At 45.2% G+C, this 19,224-nt stretch overlaps 1 protein-coding gene across 1 annotated transcript in view; it reads right to left on the reverse strand.

Annotated features, from left to right (window-relative positions):
* The window catches only part of PDGFD (platelet derived growth factor D), a 124,947-nt gene extending 117,404 nt beyond the window's left edge, over window positions 1-7,543 (reverse strand). Inside the window, exon 1 of the mRNA XM_072134210.1 lies at window positions 7,046-7,543. Coding sequence (XP_071990311.1) covers window positions 7,046-7,157 — 112 coding nt within the window. The 5' untranslated portion in view covers window positions 7,158-7,543. The remainder of the gene's footprint in view (window positions 1-7,045) is intronic.
* Window positions 7,544-19,224: the final 11,681 nt, after the last annotated feature.

Consider the following 19,224-nt stretch of genomic DNA (forward strand, 5'->3'; position numbering starts at 1 on the left):
CAGCTTTCCCTCATCTATCTTACCAATCCAGATGTTTTGCTGCGCCTAATGATATTCATCACTTGCAACGTTTTCATTTAGGCGCAAAAACGGGCGCAAAAACACTCCAGCCCGAAGGTGGCGTTATCTGAGAAGAAAGCACTGAGCCCCTTTGCAGAACAGCTCATTTCTAGCAGCAAAGCTCAGCCAGACACTGGAACATATAATAGATACATTAGATACACTGCAGACACTGGAACATATAATAGATACATTAGATACTCTGCAGACACTAGAACATATAATAGATACATTAGATACTCTGCAGACAGGAGCTGCAGACTCTATTTACAGTTCATCACCTTCTATTTACAAAACATTCACAGCAAGAGCACGAGAACTTTGCACAAGTTTGCAGAAGCTTGCAGAAGTTTGCAGATACTACAAACAAGTGTACCCCATGTAATTCTGCACAGTGTCTGAGGGGGATACTGTGCAGAATTACAGGGGTGCAGCAGGGGGATCAGCACTGGGGGATCCCCTCCAGGAGAAGCCCCTGCTGAGGAGGTCACTGGGTGCTGGGTGTCACACACCTGGGTGCTGCTGTGAGTGTTATCTCCATTCTGGGATGTGGGAGAAGCAGAGAGGAGCTTGTAGCAGGATCACATGTAAGTGCCCGAATCTAACATTGCGCCGAAACTGTGTTAAAGTAAAGTGATTAATAAGAGGCAGAAAATATACTTATCACAGATGGTTGTAGCTTGTGATAATTCTGGCAAAACAGTGCGCCAGAATTTAGGCGCAACTACTACACTTAGGCGCACAAAAGTGATAAATGTGGCCCAATATTTTCTCATATTATCCAGATTTTTCAGGCTTTGTCACTGCTGATCATCCAGTTAACTAAGTGTAATTTAAAGGAGTATTCCTATCTTAGTTATGGCAGAAAGATGCTGGGTCTCCTGGGTCTCTTAATTCGGTCATGACCAGAGGGGTCGGCCATGAATACACTGCTCCCTCAATAATCTTCTAGAGCAGTGATGGCAAACCTTTTAGAGGTCAAGTGCCCAAACTACAACATAGACCCGCTTATTTATCGCAAAGTGCCAACACGGAAATTTAATGTGGGAGTTATACTCCCTTCTGTCACAGTTCTCATTGATACCAGCACCTGAGGACACAAATAAAGCAGAAAATAGTCCCAGGTAGCGCTGTCACTTTAATATAGCTCTGTGCACAGCAAGTCCTGGGCTGTCTGGGACTGCAGGAAGATACCTGGAGTCATCTCTGGTGATGGCCTGAGTGCCCACAGAAAGGGCTCTGAGTGCCACCTCTGGCACCAGTGCCATAGGTTAGCCATCACTGTTCTAGAGGATCTCACCTAGAAGCCAATGGGTAGCTGTGCATGTGCGGCCCCTCTGTGCAGGGGACACAGATGAGACATCTATTGGAAATGTATGGCACATTCTGCAGAAGGATGAGAATATTATATTACTTTGTGGTTCCCAAAGTCATATCCATTACTTCTTGTGATACCGTCTTGTGTTGGTTTAATAATAAACTGAAGTCCTTTATGGTATTAGACATATAAATAAGTTAAATGATATAATCATAGAATATAAATAAATGTGCAACAACCGGTCTCGAACACTGAGACATTCCTACATCATGCTGTTCTAGCTCACTGCAGTGGGCTTCTGGTTGGACAGTACAGCAGTTGCTCAGAGAAGAGGGGAGGGGCTGTGATGCAGATCAATGCAGAGAATAAAGAGCACAACGGTGTGAGGACACAACCCAATGCACTTGGGAAGCAATCATTTACAGTCCTGCTGCTACTAACAACACAAAGGTATGATTACACAGATCTCCATGGTCAATACCTAACAATGTATGCAGCCTTGTATGATAAAAACCAGGGGCACTGTACCACTGAGCCACCATGCATCATAACCACTGAGCACTAGAAGTACCAGCTATAGGACACACTATGGGAATATAAAAAAATTGACAAAAAAATTCCATGCTTAAGCAGCTACTTGAAGCTGGATATTTCCCAGAATGAATAGCACAGATGACACGAGGTATATACAAGTATAACAAGCTCCGGGAGTCATGTACAGCCCTGCACCTGTTCTCACATTGAAAATTGATATGTTCTTGGGTTTTGTAAGATTTTATGTTTGGGGGTCCAGCTGTGCATGAATTCTCTACTGTTGAGCACTGCCAGTGATCCAAATATATTTTATATTACATGTATCTACAATGTTTAAAAAGTATGTACCCCCTTCCAGATGTCATCTGCTATGGTATATTTGTCAGACTCAATGGGGGTCATTTACTAAGGGCCCGATTCGCGTTTTCCCGACGTGTTACCCGAATATTTCCGATTTGCGGCGATTTTCCATGAATTGCCACGGGATTTTGGCGCACGCGATCGGAATCGGATTGTGGCGCATCGGCGTTGGCATGCACGCGACGGAAATCGGGGGCGTGGCCGAACGAAAACCCGACGGATTCGGAAAAACCGCCGCATTTAAAACAAAAAATTGGTCGCACGCGCCATACTCACATGCACCAGGAAGAGATCAGTGAACTCCGACGCAACTCGGCGTACCTCGGCGAAGCAGCGACACCTGGTGGACATCGGGCGCAGGACCTTCATGAATCGCCGGAAGACCCGAGCGCTCATCCGAGAAGCCGCCGCTGGAACGTGAATGGACCGGGTAAGTAAATGTGCCCCAATGGGTTCGGATTTTTTGAGCACAAGTAATAGGAATGTAGTCACTTCATAAAAAATAGGTTTTTAACTATTACTACCTGACTACTATTTGATTGGTCTCTAAATCTTTAGAAAAGTGATGATTTATTATTGGGAACCTGTCATCAGAAAATGGCTTAATAAACTATTACAAGTTTGAGCTGAACACCTCCCAGATCATGTTTCTTAAGGTGGGTCACACGTAACGCTAGCGTTGTGTTTATAAACGCAGTACAAGGGTACAGTGGCAGGCCTCGGCCCAATCACGTATCGGTAACCAGAACCCAATGGGGGTCATTTACGTTTTTACATGATGTAGCGCTATCGGTACGTGTGACCGCACCCTAAATGGGCCAGTGTGGTGGCTTCATGGAGAAAAATCTACTTTGAAGTGAGATGTAAATTGGTTGTATAAAGTCACTGAGGTGGAGAGTTAATCACTTAAGTCAAGCTCTCCTTCCGTGTAATGGACACTAGGATATTTAGTTAGTGATGGCTTTGGACTGGATGTAGGACCATCAATTGGTTTATCAGTAATGGCAACGGTCTGAGACAGGGAGAGCTTGACTTCAGTGCTAACTCCGTGACTTTGTACAACCACTTTACATCTCAATTCAAAGTTGATTTTCTGGGTGGGGGAACACCACACCTTGAAAGAAACCTGATGTGGAAGGTGTTCAGCAGCTTGACAACATACGGAAAGTGGTTCATTGGGTCAAATTCTGATTACAGGTTCCCTTTAGTAACGTATCCTAGGCTGCACACAATTGCTATTTATTATTAAAAATTCTGTAGTTTTCCCAGAAAAAAATGTAAATACTGTGAAGGGACATGTGACCCCCAGCTGCCAATTTATATATGAATTTCTGATAGAAAACATGTCACCACATTTTCACGAATACAGCCAGTGACAGGTTTCCATAGAGCCCTATTTACTGACACCCTTCTTTTAGCTAAAAAATTTTTCCCTAACATTCCTATAAAATCGACTTTGTTATCCTATGTATCCTGCTTGGCTGGTCCCTCCCATCTAGTCCTCTCCATGTCCTATACCTCTTCTCAGCATTCAGCACTGTCATGTGACCAGGGTTATGTCATCTAAGGTCCTTTATCCAGTTACATTTGCAGTCTCTACCTTATGTATGTATCTGATCACATGAAATCACAGTATGCCTTTATGACCTCCTATCCCTCCATGGAGGCTGCTGTGATTTCATGTGGTCAAATACATACATGGGGTAGCTGTGCAAATGATAGTGGGTAAAGGACTTTAGATGACATCACCCTGGTAGCAAGACACAAATCTCTCTCTTACTGTTCCACACAGCAGCATGTCCTAGCAGTGAGACCTGTCAATCAGGAACAAGGAGGCAACACAAGTAAAATTTACAATGCAGGACTTAGTGTGAATGGACTCTACATCAGGTAAGTTGCATATAAATTTACAAACTGTTTTTTTTTTTACATTGCAGCCATGGAAAGGACCATTTAGGGATTAGGACAATGCTCTTTAATCCTAGTTTTTACCGATATGTATATTTTAGGTGGGGGAATTTCCTTTAAATAGAACCTGCTGTCAAAATCAAGCATGATAAACCAGGGACACTTACTCATAGATATAGGCACTGTGACTGTGGTGCATGCCATAATTTCACTCAGTGGGAGGAGGGAAGTGTAACAGTGTACAGTGTAACAGCCTGTGAAGCTCCAGCACAGAAGGGCTCTGGTTATAACTCCCAGGTTACTGCCTGGACAGAGAAGCTTTTTTTTTAACTATCTTGCAATATATTCATATGTATCTATCTATATATCTATCTATCTTTTAGCCCAATCTCCTTCATGGATATTAAAGCTTCCTCCAGTCTCAGAGATTGCAAGCTCTTGTTTCTTTACTTGTTCTGCCTGTATATATAGCTATGAGTAAGATCTTTAGTATATACCTCTATAAATCTGTGGGAATAGCATATGGCTGCATTCTTCTGGCAGAACTTTCCGATAGTTCAGTAAGGTTAAGCACTGCGACTTATGAGCAGTAAACAGAGGTGGAATACAAGATATGTTATCATCTCCCTGCCACATATTAACATTTATAAAAGCGATTAAGAAACTTCCAGCCAATCACAGGTGGAGATGGGCAGAGTTTTCAGGCTTTTCTGGCAGAGCCAAAACTTTGTAGCACACATGCAGTACCTGGCGAGTCGTGAAATCTGATCACCATGTGCGCTCTGTTACCCCCTCACATAGTTAACATTTTTCCAACTGTTTCTCTTTTCCTTACACAATTTCCATCGTGTTCCCGCACCTTATTATTTCATGGTTATCTCTCCACACTCATCATAAACCAGCATTCTAGGTAACTGTGTTACATAAGTAGCTGTGGGGGGCATTACCCCTTGCTGTGTTCTTAGAAAATGCCATAAATCATACTGTACAAAGACTATTTCTCTCCTTATAGTTATCACAGAGGCAAACTGGGCACAGAACTTAAAGGGGTATACGCAGTGGGGGTCATTTATCTTTGGTCCCCTATCCCTGGGCTATTTTTGCCCCTCTAGTAAGTTTTTTTGGCACCTCATTTTGTCTTTGTAGTCTCAGAATTTCTCAGCACAATTTTTTTTTTTTTGCGCAATTGCTTGTGCTTTATAGGCACAAATCGTTATTAAATCAGGCGCAAACATCTGCAATCAGGAGAAATACAAATTAGGCGCAAACCGACTGCAAGGAAAAGACACCAAAAAATTGTGCAAATGCGCTCAAACGTCACTAAAATACAACCAAAAAACCGGCATCAGATTACGGTAAATCTACCCCAGTATTTCTCACATTTTACTGAATATTTGGCAACAGATTCTATTGGATACTAAAATAGTGTAACAAACTATATGGAAAGTAACGTGTGAATCTTCAGAATTTGGGGGTATCTATAGCTGGGGTATGATGCACAAGCATATGATCTGGCAACATGGGTGCAATTTTCAGGTTCATCACGCACCAGCTCTGTTCTGCTCCAGGTCTGGCCCAACATAGAATCACACTTTAGCTTGCGCCCAAATTTGGCACCGGCTATAGCTAGTGTTAAGGTGCGGGACGTCCCATGCTCTGCACGGCATAATGCAACTAAATTACAGCTTGTACTTACAGGCTCTGATAAATCACCCCATGGGATAAACAAAGCGATAGATAGATATAAGATATAGCTATATATATAGATAAATAGATAGATAGATAGATAGATAGATATAAGATATAGCTATGTATAGATAGATAGATAGATAGATAGATAGATAGATAGATATAAGATATATATATATAGATAGATAGATAGATAGATAGATAGATAGATAGATAGATAGATATGGGATAGAGATAGATAGATATGGGATAGAGATAGATAGATATGAGATAGATAGACAGATACATGATAGATAGATAGATAGATAGATAGATAGACAGATAGATATGAGATAGATAGATAGATAGATAGATAGATAGATATATGGAAAGATAGATAGATAGTTAGATAGATAGATAGACAGATACATGATAGATAGATAGATAGATAGATAGATAGATAGATAGATAGATAGATAGATAGATAGATAGAAGATATAGACATACAGACATATAGATATATAGATAGATATATAGATAGATAGATAGATAGATAGATAGATAGATAGATAGATAGATAGATAGATAGATAGATAGATTAATTAGATAGATAGATAGATAGATACAAATTAACTCTACTATTTGTAGATAGATAGAAAAAACATTGATAAATATACATAAAATATATAATAAATGCAATGTATTTTAACCCCTACTATACCATGAGTATATAAATTACACCTTTGACCTCTTATAGTTAAAGCCTTTCACCCACCTGTGGCTCCTAACCTGTGATGAAGCTGCATCTCCACTCAGAGGCATGATGGGAGTTGTAGTTTTACCACATCTGGAGAACCACAAGTTCAATATTTTTGTTACTTATGACTCTATTGATATAAAGATATAATGTGCCGCTAATCCTTACACAAAAGATACAAAGTTACTCGCGTTCCGGAATGTTCCCAACGTGATCTTAGTATAAACTGGATACTCTTAAGGAATAACTTGGAAACTGCACATGGAAGAGATAAGTGGAAACACACAGGAGAAACTAAACAGATCTACATCTCAGGCAGTAAATCTGCAGAGTAATCTGACATCTTAATCACTGGCACAACTTTTCCTAAAATTACTCAGCAGTACCAGGAGGACCCATAACTTCCCCTACACAGACAAAGACTCCATACACAAACCTACCATCTCTCTTTAAATTGGAGGCTCTTATTGTTTTCAGGTTTCCAGTTTGGGCTAAAGTTCCTTGAGTGCAGAAGTTTGCGAAAATGATACTGAAAAGCAATGGCAACCTCATTGGGAAGAGTGTGCAATGATCTGCAGGGATGAATCAAGGGGATGTCTTCTCCAGGTAGAACTTCCACAATGTCCTGATCCCAGGTCTGTCTTCTTCTCTAAAGGAGAAAGCCCTAAAGGAAATGTCTGTAACAGGTTGGGTTAGGGGAGAAGGCAGGCTTCCTTGGCTTGTGGGCTTCAGTGGATTGCAGGACCTCTGCTGCAGCTGCTCTCTTCTAGACTTTGAGAAGCTCCCCCTGTACAGAATGCATTTCTGCAGAAACAGCACATAGCTGGATGGTGTGTGAGCTCCCAGATGAGGAGAAGGCTGCTGTGTGAGAGAAGGAAACAGGAAAGAAGCCAGGGGCTGCTCACAAGTAACTACATCCCCTCCACTACTAAATCAAAGGAGAGCAGGGGAAGAAGTCATCTCCTCACCCCCTGCTCTCACTAGTCACATCATAGGCAAGAGGAATACAGAGGTGTAAGACTGGGGGCACAGGGGGGCTCTGCTAATGTGCTTCTAAACTACATGGAAGAAGAAGAGAACAAAGGGAAAGGTGTATATGGCCAGATGGATACATAGATGCTGTATCACGATAGATAGATAGATAGATAGATAGATAGATAGATAGATAGATAGATAGATAGATAGATATGAGATAGATAGATATGAGATAGATAGATAGATAGATAGGAGATAGATAGATAGATAGATAGATAGATAGATAGATAATAGACGGATAGCTAGATAGATGATAGATAGATAGATAGATAATAGATAGATAATAGATAGATAGATAGATATGAGATAGATAGATAATAGATAGATAATAGATATGCAACACCCTCGCCGATGCAATGGCGAGGTAGGGTTTGCGAATACGTCCCACCTGCATGTAATCACCTTACACTACATGGTCCTGATAGGACATAGCGGTATTGCAGTGGTGAATCCTGCCTGGCAAGGCAAGAGTTAAGTATTTTGTATAATGCCAGATGCTGTTATCCAATGATATGTGTTACATCCTGTCTCTGTGAACTGAGAGGTAATTGGAGGAGCAGCCACCACCTGACCAAAGGGAGGTAATAAAACCCCCTGGCCAGGAATGTTCTAGAGAGAGTTAGGAGAGAAGTCTCTCTCAGGAGAGAGAGGAGAGCAGTCTCTCCCAGAAGGGAGAAGAGACCGGTCCTAGTCAGGCCCTCTGGGTCTGCAGGACGCATGCAGAGAGTAGTTAGCTGAGCAGCAGCTCAGAGCCTCTAGCACACCGGACCAGTGCAGGAAGAGCCTAGCCCCTGCCTGAAGTGGAGAATAAGACTAGAGTTAGTGTAGTGAGGAAAAGGGGTATCATCTTACCTTTAAAGGTGATACCTGAAGAGATCCAGGACCGAGCTGAAGCCTCCTCTAAGGACCCAGCTGTCTCCCAGCCTGCCCTATACATCCAGGCTGGTGAACTACATCCTGTGGCTCCCTCCAAATACCTCTCCAGTACTCCACCATCTTGTTAAAGGCACGTTGCTGATGTTCCTGTCGGTTCCAATAAAGAACTGTAAGTGTTTCTGTTCAACCTCTGCCTCCGTCTGGTCCCTGCTACTACCGCTGCCCTCAGCACCGGCACCCTGTCCATCACCCAGAGACTCACCCTCGGGACATTAAGGGGTTGCCCCAGGGAGATCCGCTATAGCAGCCGCTCCCTCATCATTTCTTGCCAACACCACCCTGCTGGAGACCTGCCAGGCTGTAGGACAGCCCTCCGGTTCCCCCCGTACCAAGCACCGTGACAATAGCGTGCTTAGGCCGCAACCGCCAGCCACTCCGGTACAGCGGGCCCCGGCTGTCTCTAGGCCTCACCGCAAGGGCTAGGCCCCGGTGGGGGATGTTGCAAGTGGCGTCACGAACAGGATATTTACTTCTGTGCCTTATCCTGGCACTAAAGACTGTACTTTATTATTAAAAAGACTGTGCTGCCTAACCCTGCTGCCATCTGGGTTTAGGCCCAAGTATTTGTGTGCTTCTGGAATGAACTGTGTTATACTGCTGCCACGTGCTGTCGAGCGCCGCTCCAGCACTCCAGAGGTTAATCCTGGCAAGAACTGTACCAGCGCTGCTACATCCGGCGCTGCCGCGCCTGAAGATTTTTACCTCAGAAACTGTGGCGCAGCAAATAATTTAAGCCCGCCAAAACCTTCACTGGCGGGAAACCCAGATGACGCATCAAGCTCCACCCACGCGCGAAGGGCGCGAACCCCGCCTCCTGTGGCGCAGGAAAAATTAGAGCCCGCCACAGTTCTTGGCGGGAAGGACTTGGACTCCTCCCACTGGCTAGAGGCGGACTTCCTGTCCCGCCTCAGAGAAGCGCCAGAACATGAGTGGATTTTGGACAGTGAGGACAACATCATGTGGGGTCCTCCGCCCTTCCCTCCTGTGGAGCGTCCTGAATTCTATGAGGTACTAGAGACTATGGTGGTGGTCTCCGCGCAGCCGGTCCGGAGACCCTCCGCTGGACATCGGCTGCACCGAGGATTGACTCGGGCCTTCGTCACCAGGACGTGTTATGAAACGGTGACGCAGTACCAAGTCCCACCCGGGCGGTTCCTCATACCTATCCCGGTTACCATCCCGGTACCGCAGGCCCACGTGGAGGCGCCACGTGGGGAGGCCCCGACTCCTGTCGAGCCAACGCCTGGGCCTACTGCGGCTGTGCCACCTGCTCCGAGGCCTACCATTCCTGCTGTTCGGCCTGCTAGCCCTGCTGTGACGGTTCCTGATCCTCCGGCTGCTCCTGCTCCTGTTCCGGCACCTGCCCGACCATCACGGAGATCCGAGCCTGCACCGGAGCCCCGAGCCCCAGCACCGGCACCTCCGCAGCCTCGAGGCCGAGGTGAGGCCGCCCGCCAGCGACTCCGGGACGCTGTCTCGGAGCAGCGACGCCGCGAGAAGGAGGCCCAACGCTACATGGCCGGCCGGTCTACAGCTGGAGCCTGGGTGGAGAAGAACCGCACCACCGGCATGGTCCGGTTCTTCGACAAGCAGCGTGGCTATGGCTTCGCCACTCAGGACTACACCGGACGGGAAGTATTTATACCCCGCCGGTCCGTCAAGAGGCCTGATCTGCCGGAGAGCCAGCACAACCTGAAGCCAGGCGAGTGCATTGAATTCTCCCTGCAAGAGGGGCCCAGAGGACCTTGGGCGGCTGGTGTGATCCGGATCCCCGACTCCGATGAGGACCGCTACTTCCCGCACGACGACTGGTATGAGGACGACGAGTGGCCGGAATCTCCGAACACCTCTTCTTCCTCGGCTGCGAGTCCCCGGGCGGTGACCCACGTGAATGCCCCATCCACGGTAATCGTGAGTACGGGTCCCATTGCCATCCATGGGCCGGGCATGATCCAGGGCGCCACCCCCACCGTCTCCCCTGCCGGGAGCATTGCCAGGTCCCGCGGCTCTTCTGTGGGAGAAGACATCCCGGCTAGCGAACCTTGTCCGGAGGTTCCATCTAGGCCCACATCTCCCCTTGCCGGTTACCAATGGGGTGATGACCCGGCCCCGGAAGAACCGGAGCTGGAAGGAGCTGCAGCGCGGCCGCCGGGCCCTGTTTATTTCTTCCTGGACCCCTCCGTGGTCCCTGGCTCAGTTGAGCCCCCGGCTGGAACAGCCGACACCCCGGGCGACAGCGCTCCTCCTCCTGAACGTCCGGAGGATGTTGCTGCACCTGCAGTACCCGCTACTGCCACCGGGTGTCCCCAGCCGGCACCTACTCCCGCTGAGGACGCACAGGATTCCCTATTGCCTTTGGATCCTGTCCCTGCTGAACCGAGCGAAGGTGCATCTGACTAACCCCTGAAGGGCTGTAGCCCTCTCCAGGTACTTTGTACATATGTATATTTATTTCTGTCCTTTCCCCAAAGAGCCAGAGACTTTCCTGAGACTCTTACCCTTATTTATCTCAGTCAAGAGATTATACATTGTCTTGTGCTATGATAGCACCCCTTCCTCTGCCACAGCAGAGATTCCTACCAAAGGACTCTGTCCCTCTACACAAAGAGGAGACCCTTTGCTTCTCAGTGAACTTTTCCCCACATCAAGGGCTGTACCCAGAAGATGGACTTTGTCATTAGAGACCTTCTGAGAGACTTTTGCCAGATACTCCAGGGAAAAGTTGCTATTGCTATTGACTATTATTTTGCACTTAATGCCTTCCTTTTTAGGTATGGACATTCTGTTTGCACTTTTTATGCCTTTTCTTTGCAGGAAAGAGACATTTACTATCGTGCTACCCTGAGTAGCCTATCCACCTCTGTAACGTTTGCAATGTTATAAGATGTGTACCCATTGGGCTCCTAAGCCAATGTGAATTTACCACATGTTTGCACACTGTCATATCTGCCAGTAGTCTGCATTAACCCTTTCATAGGCTTTTCAGGTTGTAGTGTGGCTGTGTCGGACCGTCTTTTATGTAAAACACTGACCGCTACCTGATCCCTCAAACTGAGGTTTGCACGTGGGGGTAGTCCGTAAACTGCGGGTCTTTAGGGGACCGGGGGTGTTACAGAGTTAGCACCTGGATGCCACTCATACATGGGTAAGGATGCCAGTCAGGAGGTACTTGTGTCGCATATGCTAACGCAATGCAGATAGACACCTTATATAATTGCCGCCAGGGAAGAAGTGTTGATAAAACAAATATACAGGCCTTGGTGCAAGGAGTGGATTACAGGACATGACACCACACCTTTCCTACTGTACAGTTCGGTTTAATGGCGTCAGCGACCAACTGTCATACAGCTACATGTTTTTGTCTTTAGTCCGACACCAACCCAGGTGCCTGTCTCCAGGACCATGGGCGGTTTGTCCCTACACCTCACACAGCCTGCACTTCCCAGAAGTGCCCTTAGCCCCCTCTGTGCCCCAAAACATCTATAGTCGAGCCGAGGGCGTCTCTTTCAATTGCCCCCGGGGTATGCAACACCCTCGCCGATGCAATGGCGAGGTAGGGTTTGCGAATACGTCCCACCTGCATGTAATCACCTTACACTACATGGTCCTGATAGGACATAGCGGTATTGCAGTGGTGAATCCTGCCTGGCAAGGCAGGAGTTAAGTATTTTGTATAATGCCAGATGCTGTTATCCAATGATATGTGTTACATCCTGTCTCTGTGAACTGAGAGGTAATTGGAGGAGCAGCCACCACCTGACCAAAGGGAGGTAATAAAACCCCCTGGCCAGGAATGTTCTAGTGAGTTAGGAGAGAAGTCTCTCTCAGGAGAGAGAGGAGAGCAGTCTCTCCCAGAAGGGAGAAGAGACCGGTCCTAGTCAGGCCCTCTGGGTCTGCAGGACGCATGCAGAGAGTAGTTAGCTGAGCAGCAGCTCAGAGCCTCTAGCACACCGGACCAGTGCAGGAAGAGCCTAGCCCCTGCCTGAAGTGGAGAATAAGACTAGAGTTAGTGTAGTGAGGAAAAGGGGTATCATCTTACCTTTAAAGGTGATACCTGAAGAGATCCAGGACCGAGCTGAAGCCTCCTCTAAGGACCCAGCTGTCTCCCAGCCTGCCCTATACATCCAGGCTGGTGAACTACATCCTGTGGCTCCCTCCAAATACCTCTCCAGTACTCCACCATCTTGTTAAAGGCACGTTGCTGATGTTCCTGTCGGTTCCAATAAAGAACTGTAAGTGTTTCTGTTCAACCTCTGCCTCCGTCTGGTCCCTGCTACTACCGCTGCCCTCAGCACCGGCACCCTGTCCATCACCCAGAGACTCACCCTCGGGACATTAAGGGGTTGCCCCAGGGAGATCCGCTATAGCAGCCGCTCCCTCATCATTTCTTGCCAACACCACCCTGCTGGAGACCTGCCAGGCTGTAGGACAGCCCTCCGGTTCCCCCCGTACCAAGCACCGTGACAATAGCGTGCTTAGGCCGCAACCGCCAGCCACTCCGGTACAGCGGGCCCCGGCTGTCTCTAGGCCTCACCGCAAGGGCTAGGCCCCGGTGGGGGATGTTGCAGATAGATAATAGATAGATAGATAATAGATAGATAATAGATAGATAATAGATAGATAGATAGATAGATAGATAATAGATAGATAATAGATAGATAGATAGATAGATAGATAGATAGATAGATAGATAGATAGATAGATAATAGATAGATAATAGATAGATAGATAGATAGATAGATATGAGATAGATAATAGATAGATAGATAGATATGAGATAGATATGAGATAGATAGATAGATAGATAGATAGATAGATAATTCCAAAAGAAAAGAGACTGCACTCTAGATTAAATGTGAACAAACGTATGGGTGCTTTATTAGCCCAAGTGCACCCATCCGTTTGTTCACATTTAATCTGGAGCGCAGTCTCTTTTCTTTTTGGATTATTATTGTCAGGTGTGTCAAGACCAGTATTTTTGGGATTTGCACCCACAACAGTATGTTTTGGATTGTGGGAGGAAACCGGAGGACCCAGAGAATAGATATATAGATAGATGATGGATAGATAGATGTAAGGTAGAAGAGTAGATAGATAATGTAGATAGAAATATAGATATGTGTAAGACAGAGAATAGAAATATATATAAATAAATAGGATATGGTTAGATAGATAGATGGATAGATAGATAGATAGATAGATAGATAGATAGATAGATAGATAGATATGAGATAGATAGATAGATAGATAGACAGATAGAAATATAGATATGTCATGTGATTGATTGATAGATTGGTGACTTGATAGATAACTCCTGGACCGATCATAAGCACTGGGATACTGTTTCCCTGTCCGAATAGAGCTGCAGGACAAGAATAAAGACGCCTTTCCTGTGATGTTTGGTGGTCAGAGCCGTCACCCATACGACCAATTCTTGCCATTTCCATCATGATGATTAGAGCAGTGCGGGGCCCATTCATCACGGCTTATAAAAGTGGTGTACAAGCTGTGATTTAGCCACAATTCCTAGCACCGAGCTGCAAATGGTAACTTTTGGGTCCCTTTCCGCCGAGCTGTTGGGCTGTGTAGTGGACCTGCATGGGGGGTTCCTGTTCCGCACCTGCACAATGCTTATAGCCTGCGCCTCACTGGATAGACATTGTTATCCTGGGGAGTAGACACACATCCCTGGCTCACAAATAGTCACCCGTGCTAATATTACTGCCAAACTGACATTGAACAAACCAGGGGCATAAGGTTGCGATCACACCCGGGCCCAAGAGGTTTAGGGGGCCCTTAGGGTGTCACTTTCCCATATGAGAAGACTATTACTATAAACCATACAATATAGTCGGGGGGCCTGGCATATTTGTATACTCACACACATTTATACCAGCATCTGCTATGAGGCGGGGTGAAGCAATTTTGCTCTTGGTAGTACGCCTGGCAAGTCCATGCTACCTGAAAAATCTATTACATTGGAGCGCTGTGCTGGACACAGGGCGATGTGCGTGATGACGGTGTCACTATACACCAGATGCAGCTGCAGGCGAGAGAAGAGGAGAAAGCTATGGGGGTGCACAGCAAAAAGGCTAGAATCGGTCCTGAGTACCATATACACCCATGCAGCATATACACACAAATACAGCATATTCACATCACATCTACACACATATACAGCAAATGAACACATACGTACCATAAAATAACATATGCAGACATACAGCATATGCACACAGTACAGACGGTCCCCTACTTTAGAACACCCGACTTACATAAGACCCCTTATGTACCTCCAGACCTCTGGAGGTTGGAAAGTTACGGTACTTTAGCCCTAGGCTACAATGATCAGCTGTAACAGATATCAGAGACATCTGTAATTAAGCTTTATTATTAATCCTGGTTCTTATGACAACCCAACATTTTAAAATCCAATTGTCACAGAGACCAAAATAAATTTGTCTGGAGCTACAATGATAAAATATACAGTTCCGACTTACATACGAATTCACAGTACAAGTACAAACCCACAGAACCTATCTTGTATCTGCCTGTACATACAGTATATACACTCCACACACACATAGCGCAAATACACACCCAATACCACAGATGCATAGGGGCCCTGACACTGTGGGCCCTGTAACAGCTGCTAACCATGTAGTTAAGTTCTTGGAACTTCATGAGAAAGACAGTGTTACCAGTAATACTTTTATACAAGCCCCGAATAATACTGCCACACCATAACCAGTAGCATTACCACAAAATGAAGACTCTATAATGCCTCCATACTGATACTGATCATACAACACTATATTTAGAACAAGATTACCCACACTGACAAGATATTGGTAGTCATACACGGTATATATATTGTAGGTGATTACTTTTCAGTTTTTTTTCCTAGTTGGCCGTGACAATAGTGCATCATAGAGTATAATGCCCCCTCAGTAGCGGATTGTAGTATAGGCGGTTTGGGCCTACCAAATTTTATACTGAGAAGGACCTGCACCAATGAAATACTCCTACAACTGTTCCTGCTCTCAATACACATGTACATAAGAGGCATTTCTGGACCATTGAAGGTCCTCCAAAAGTCCTTAAACTGCAGTTTGAAAACAAGCAGAAGGGACACATCCTCCATTCCCCAGGAAGCTGATTCTAGAACCATATGTAAGGTGTGATTCTAGACTTATAGGTGCTATAATATTCATACAGTCCAGGACCCATGGCTGTCTTAATCCACCTCTGATGCCCCTTCTCTGTTATCATTGTCCCCATCGAATTTTAAGTGCTCCCACTAGATTTTATAGCATCTCTTGTAATGGGTATAGTGCCGCCTGCAGTAGTAAAAGTTCCTTATGTTGCCTACATCGTGTCCCCTGTACTGGTTATAGTCCACCTTTAGCCATTGTAGGGTCCTCTTTCATCCATAAAGTCATAGCAGTCACAGTGCCCCTTTTGTAGAGGCCCCTTTGTAGTCCATAAATTGTCCCTTCAGTGGTAAAGTGCCCCTTGTAGCAGGGTCAGCTCCAGGTTTCAGTAGGCCTCTGGGTGACAGAGCCTCAGTGGGCCTCTTTGCAGTAAACTCATGTGACACCATAAAAAATTCAGGAACTAAAACAGGGTCTCCTAAAATGTACCCTCGTTTATCATCCCAAACAGCTTCCTCATAGATTGTTTTATATACAGCCCCCTAACCCTCTATGAATTAATTAGATACAACCCCCCTCACCCCTATGGATTCATTATGTACAGCCCTATGTGGGCCCCTCAGCACCTCTGGGCCCCTGTACTTGCCCTGGTATGCCCAGTGCTGGCGCCGACCCTGCCCTGTAGTCTAAATAATGTCCTCAATAGTAGTAATAGTGTCCCATGCAGTGTAATTAGTGTCTCCTGTTGTCTATATATAATGCCCACTGAGGCCTACTAAGTCAGCCCTGTTGCATATAAAGTGTCCCTTCTAGTGGTTATAGAGCCCTTGTATATATTATAAGGGGCACTATGGGGTGACACCTGTAGTAGTTGAAGTGCCCTCTGTTGACTTTATGATGCCCTTTAGTAGTCTATATATTTAGCTTCAGTCCTGGTAAAAGTATCATGCACGGTATTCTATATAGTACCCCCATTGTTTATATGAAAACCCTGAAGTTTTTAGGCCCCAAGCACACGAACATATGGGGTATGTATGTACGTCCGCAAGCTTGTCCTACCTTTCTCCTTGTCCTATCTTCCCCGTGTTACGGGCCGTGCACCTTGTATTGCTACGGAGAGCCTTAGAGCCTTAGAGCTACGGAGAGCCTTAGAGTTCCACCGTGTGCCCCTGTGGTCTATAAGCTCATACGCTGCTTAAGATGGGACACTGAGGTCCAATGAGCCTTACAAAATGGTGGTGCAATGGCTTCCTGCTCTGCCATAGGCTGGAATTTTAGATGCAGATGAAGTTGTGGGGTCTGTATCCGGCCTCTCCTTGTACTCCTGTCCCTGTAAAGGTCCTGACCAGAGGTTTTGTTTTCTGGGAAATGGGGGACTTTAGGTGACACATTTTCTATGTGTTTTTTTACATTCTAAATGACTGTGATAGAAATGTTCAAGCCTCATCGTGCCGAATAAAAAATACCTCATGGATTAAAAAAAACAAAAATACTGTGAATGTAAAACAAACACACGTCATCTCCGGTGCTCCTGCTCGCCCCTGGGGATTTAGCGACTACTAATCTGCTCTGATTACTCCCTGCGTGGTCCCGGCCTACACATTACACGCCATTATCTGCCGCAAGCCACAAAAATCTCCGCTTAAACTGCCTGAGTGGGATACAAAAGTGGAAATTATCTCGGAATGGGGCAAAACAAAAATGGCCTTTTTTCATTAATGTGTTTTTATCATGAAAGGAGTTGTTAAAGTTGTCATTTTCATAAAAAATAATAATGTCTTAATACCACGGCCGTCTGGAAATCATAACTTTAAATTAGTTTTTACCCATTTAGTTGTAGTGGAGTTTTTTTTTCGTTTAAATGTTTTAATAATGTATATAATATACATTTTAAATAGGTTTTCAGGTTTTATTTTTTAGTGTATTTTTTATTTATAAAATGGGCAACCTTACAATATTCAAATGTAAATGTAATTCAAATTCTGTGCACCCCTACCTGTAGAATGGTACAGCTCATGGATCAGTTCCGTGTAATATAGTTATTATTGCATGGGCCACGCTGGGGCAGTATCCCAGGATACTTTTTCTTACGTACGGAGCTAGCCAATCCCTTTCTGGACTGCTCCGCGATCAAGAAAAATCCCACCCCTCAGATTTGTATTATCCATTGTTAATAATGTTGTAGGTAGTCACAGCTAGGCCTATGGTCAAATCTTTGACCCTCTCAGGATTTATTTCAGATCATCTGACAAATCAAGTGCCCCTGTAGAGGCGGGGACTGGTGTGCTGGGTGAAATTAGAAAAGGGGTCTGGGGTTCCCCATTGGTCTTTCATAGTATTTACAATATTAAAATGAAAGCTGTGTCCGAAACAAACCCCTGCCCCCCCCCCCACACACACACACTGTTCCCAAGAGAAGGTGTCTTGTGTCTTATTTGCTCCTGGTGCGGAGGGCTAATTTACAGTTCTGTGACCCATCATGTGGTCTGTTGCGTTATAAATAAAGCTAAGTGTAATGAGAAAAAAATTACATGATGCTCAGAGGATGTTTGGGCAGTTATGTGATTAGTAGAGGTCACGTGACATGTGTGGGGGTCACATGACTGAGGTCATCAGTCCTACAGCTGCATTTCATTTTCAAATAGAATGAACTAGAATGTAATAGGATGTATTTTTCTACTGCCTAGATATAGTGAAGATACAATCAAAATTCCAAATGCATACTGTATTTTTTAGAAAAGTATTTCATAGCCAATTCTGAAATGAAAAATGTCACATCATGAAATCAGACAACCTCTTTATAGGAAAATTGTCACCAGATTTTACCCCATTACACTTGCAACCATTACATTTTCCATTCTAGAATTCCCTATTTGCCTTACCTGTGCATGGTCAGGACTGGAGTGTTTTTGCTCAGTTTTTATTATTTGTATTTCACCTGGAAGACAAATGAGCCGCAAACCAGGATTACTGCTACATGGCGAACTCCAGCACTCTGCTTGAAAAAGCAAATACCTTAATGTACCCAAAAAGTCACTTAAATACAGCCAAAAAAATGCATCAAATTTAGACAAATTTGTTCCATTGTTGGAAATGCAAACTGCAGATATAAACCCAGTTCCTGCCTTTTTTAAATGGGTTGTTTCTAGGTACTATAGACCCGAAGATTGGGACGTCTGAAATTACACTCCCCCTGAAGCCTGTAAGCTTGACTCATCTCTGCATAAAAGTGCCATCAGGAACAACACAGTCAGGAGAGTCCTCAGATACAGTGCCAGCCACATGACTTTCATTACGGTAACAAGAGGACCGGAATTCAGTGCCAGTGTCAGGACTGGCTCCAGGTTCATGTAGGCCCCTGGGTGACAGAGGCTTAGTGGATCTCTTTTCAGACAACTTACATCCTGACACCACACTGCCTCCCCCCAATAGCCACACTGTCCCCCCATAATCCACATTGTCCCCTCATAAGCCACATTGTCCCCCCACAAGCC

This window comes from Engystomops pustulosus, chromosome 2 (genome assembly GCF_040894005.1).
Source record: "Engystomops pustulosus chromosome 2, aEngPut4.maternal, whole genome shotgun sequence".
NCBI lineage: Eukaryota > Metazoa > Chordata > Amphibia > Anura > Leptodactylidae > Engystomops > Engystomops pustulosus.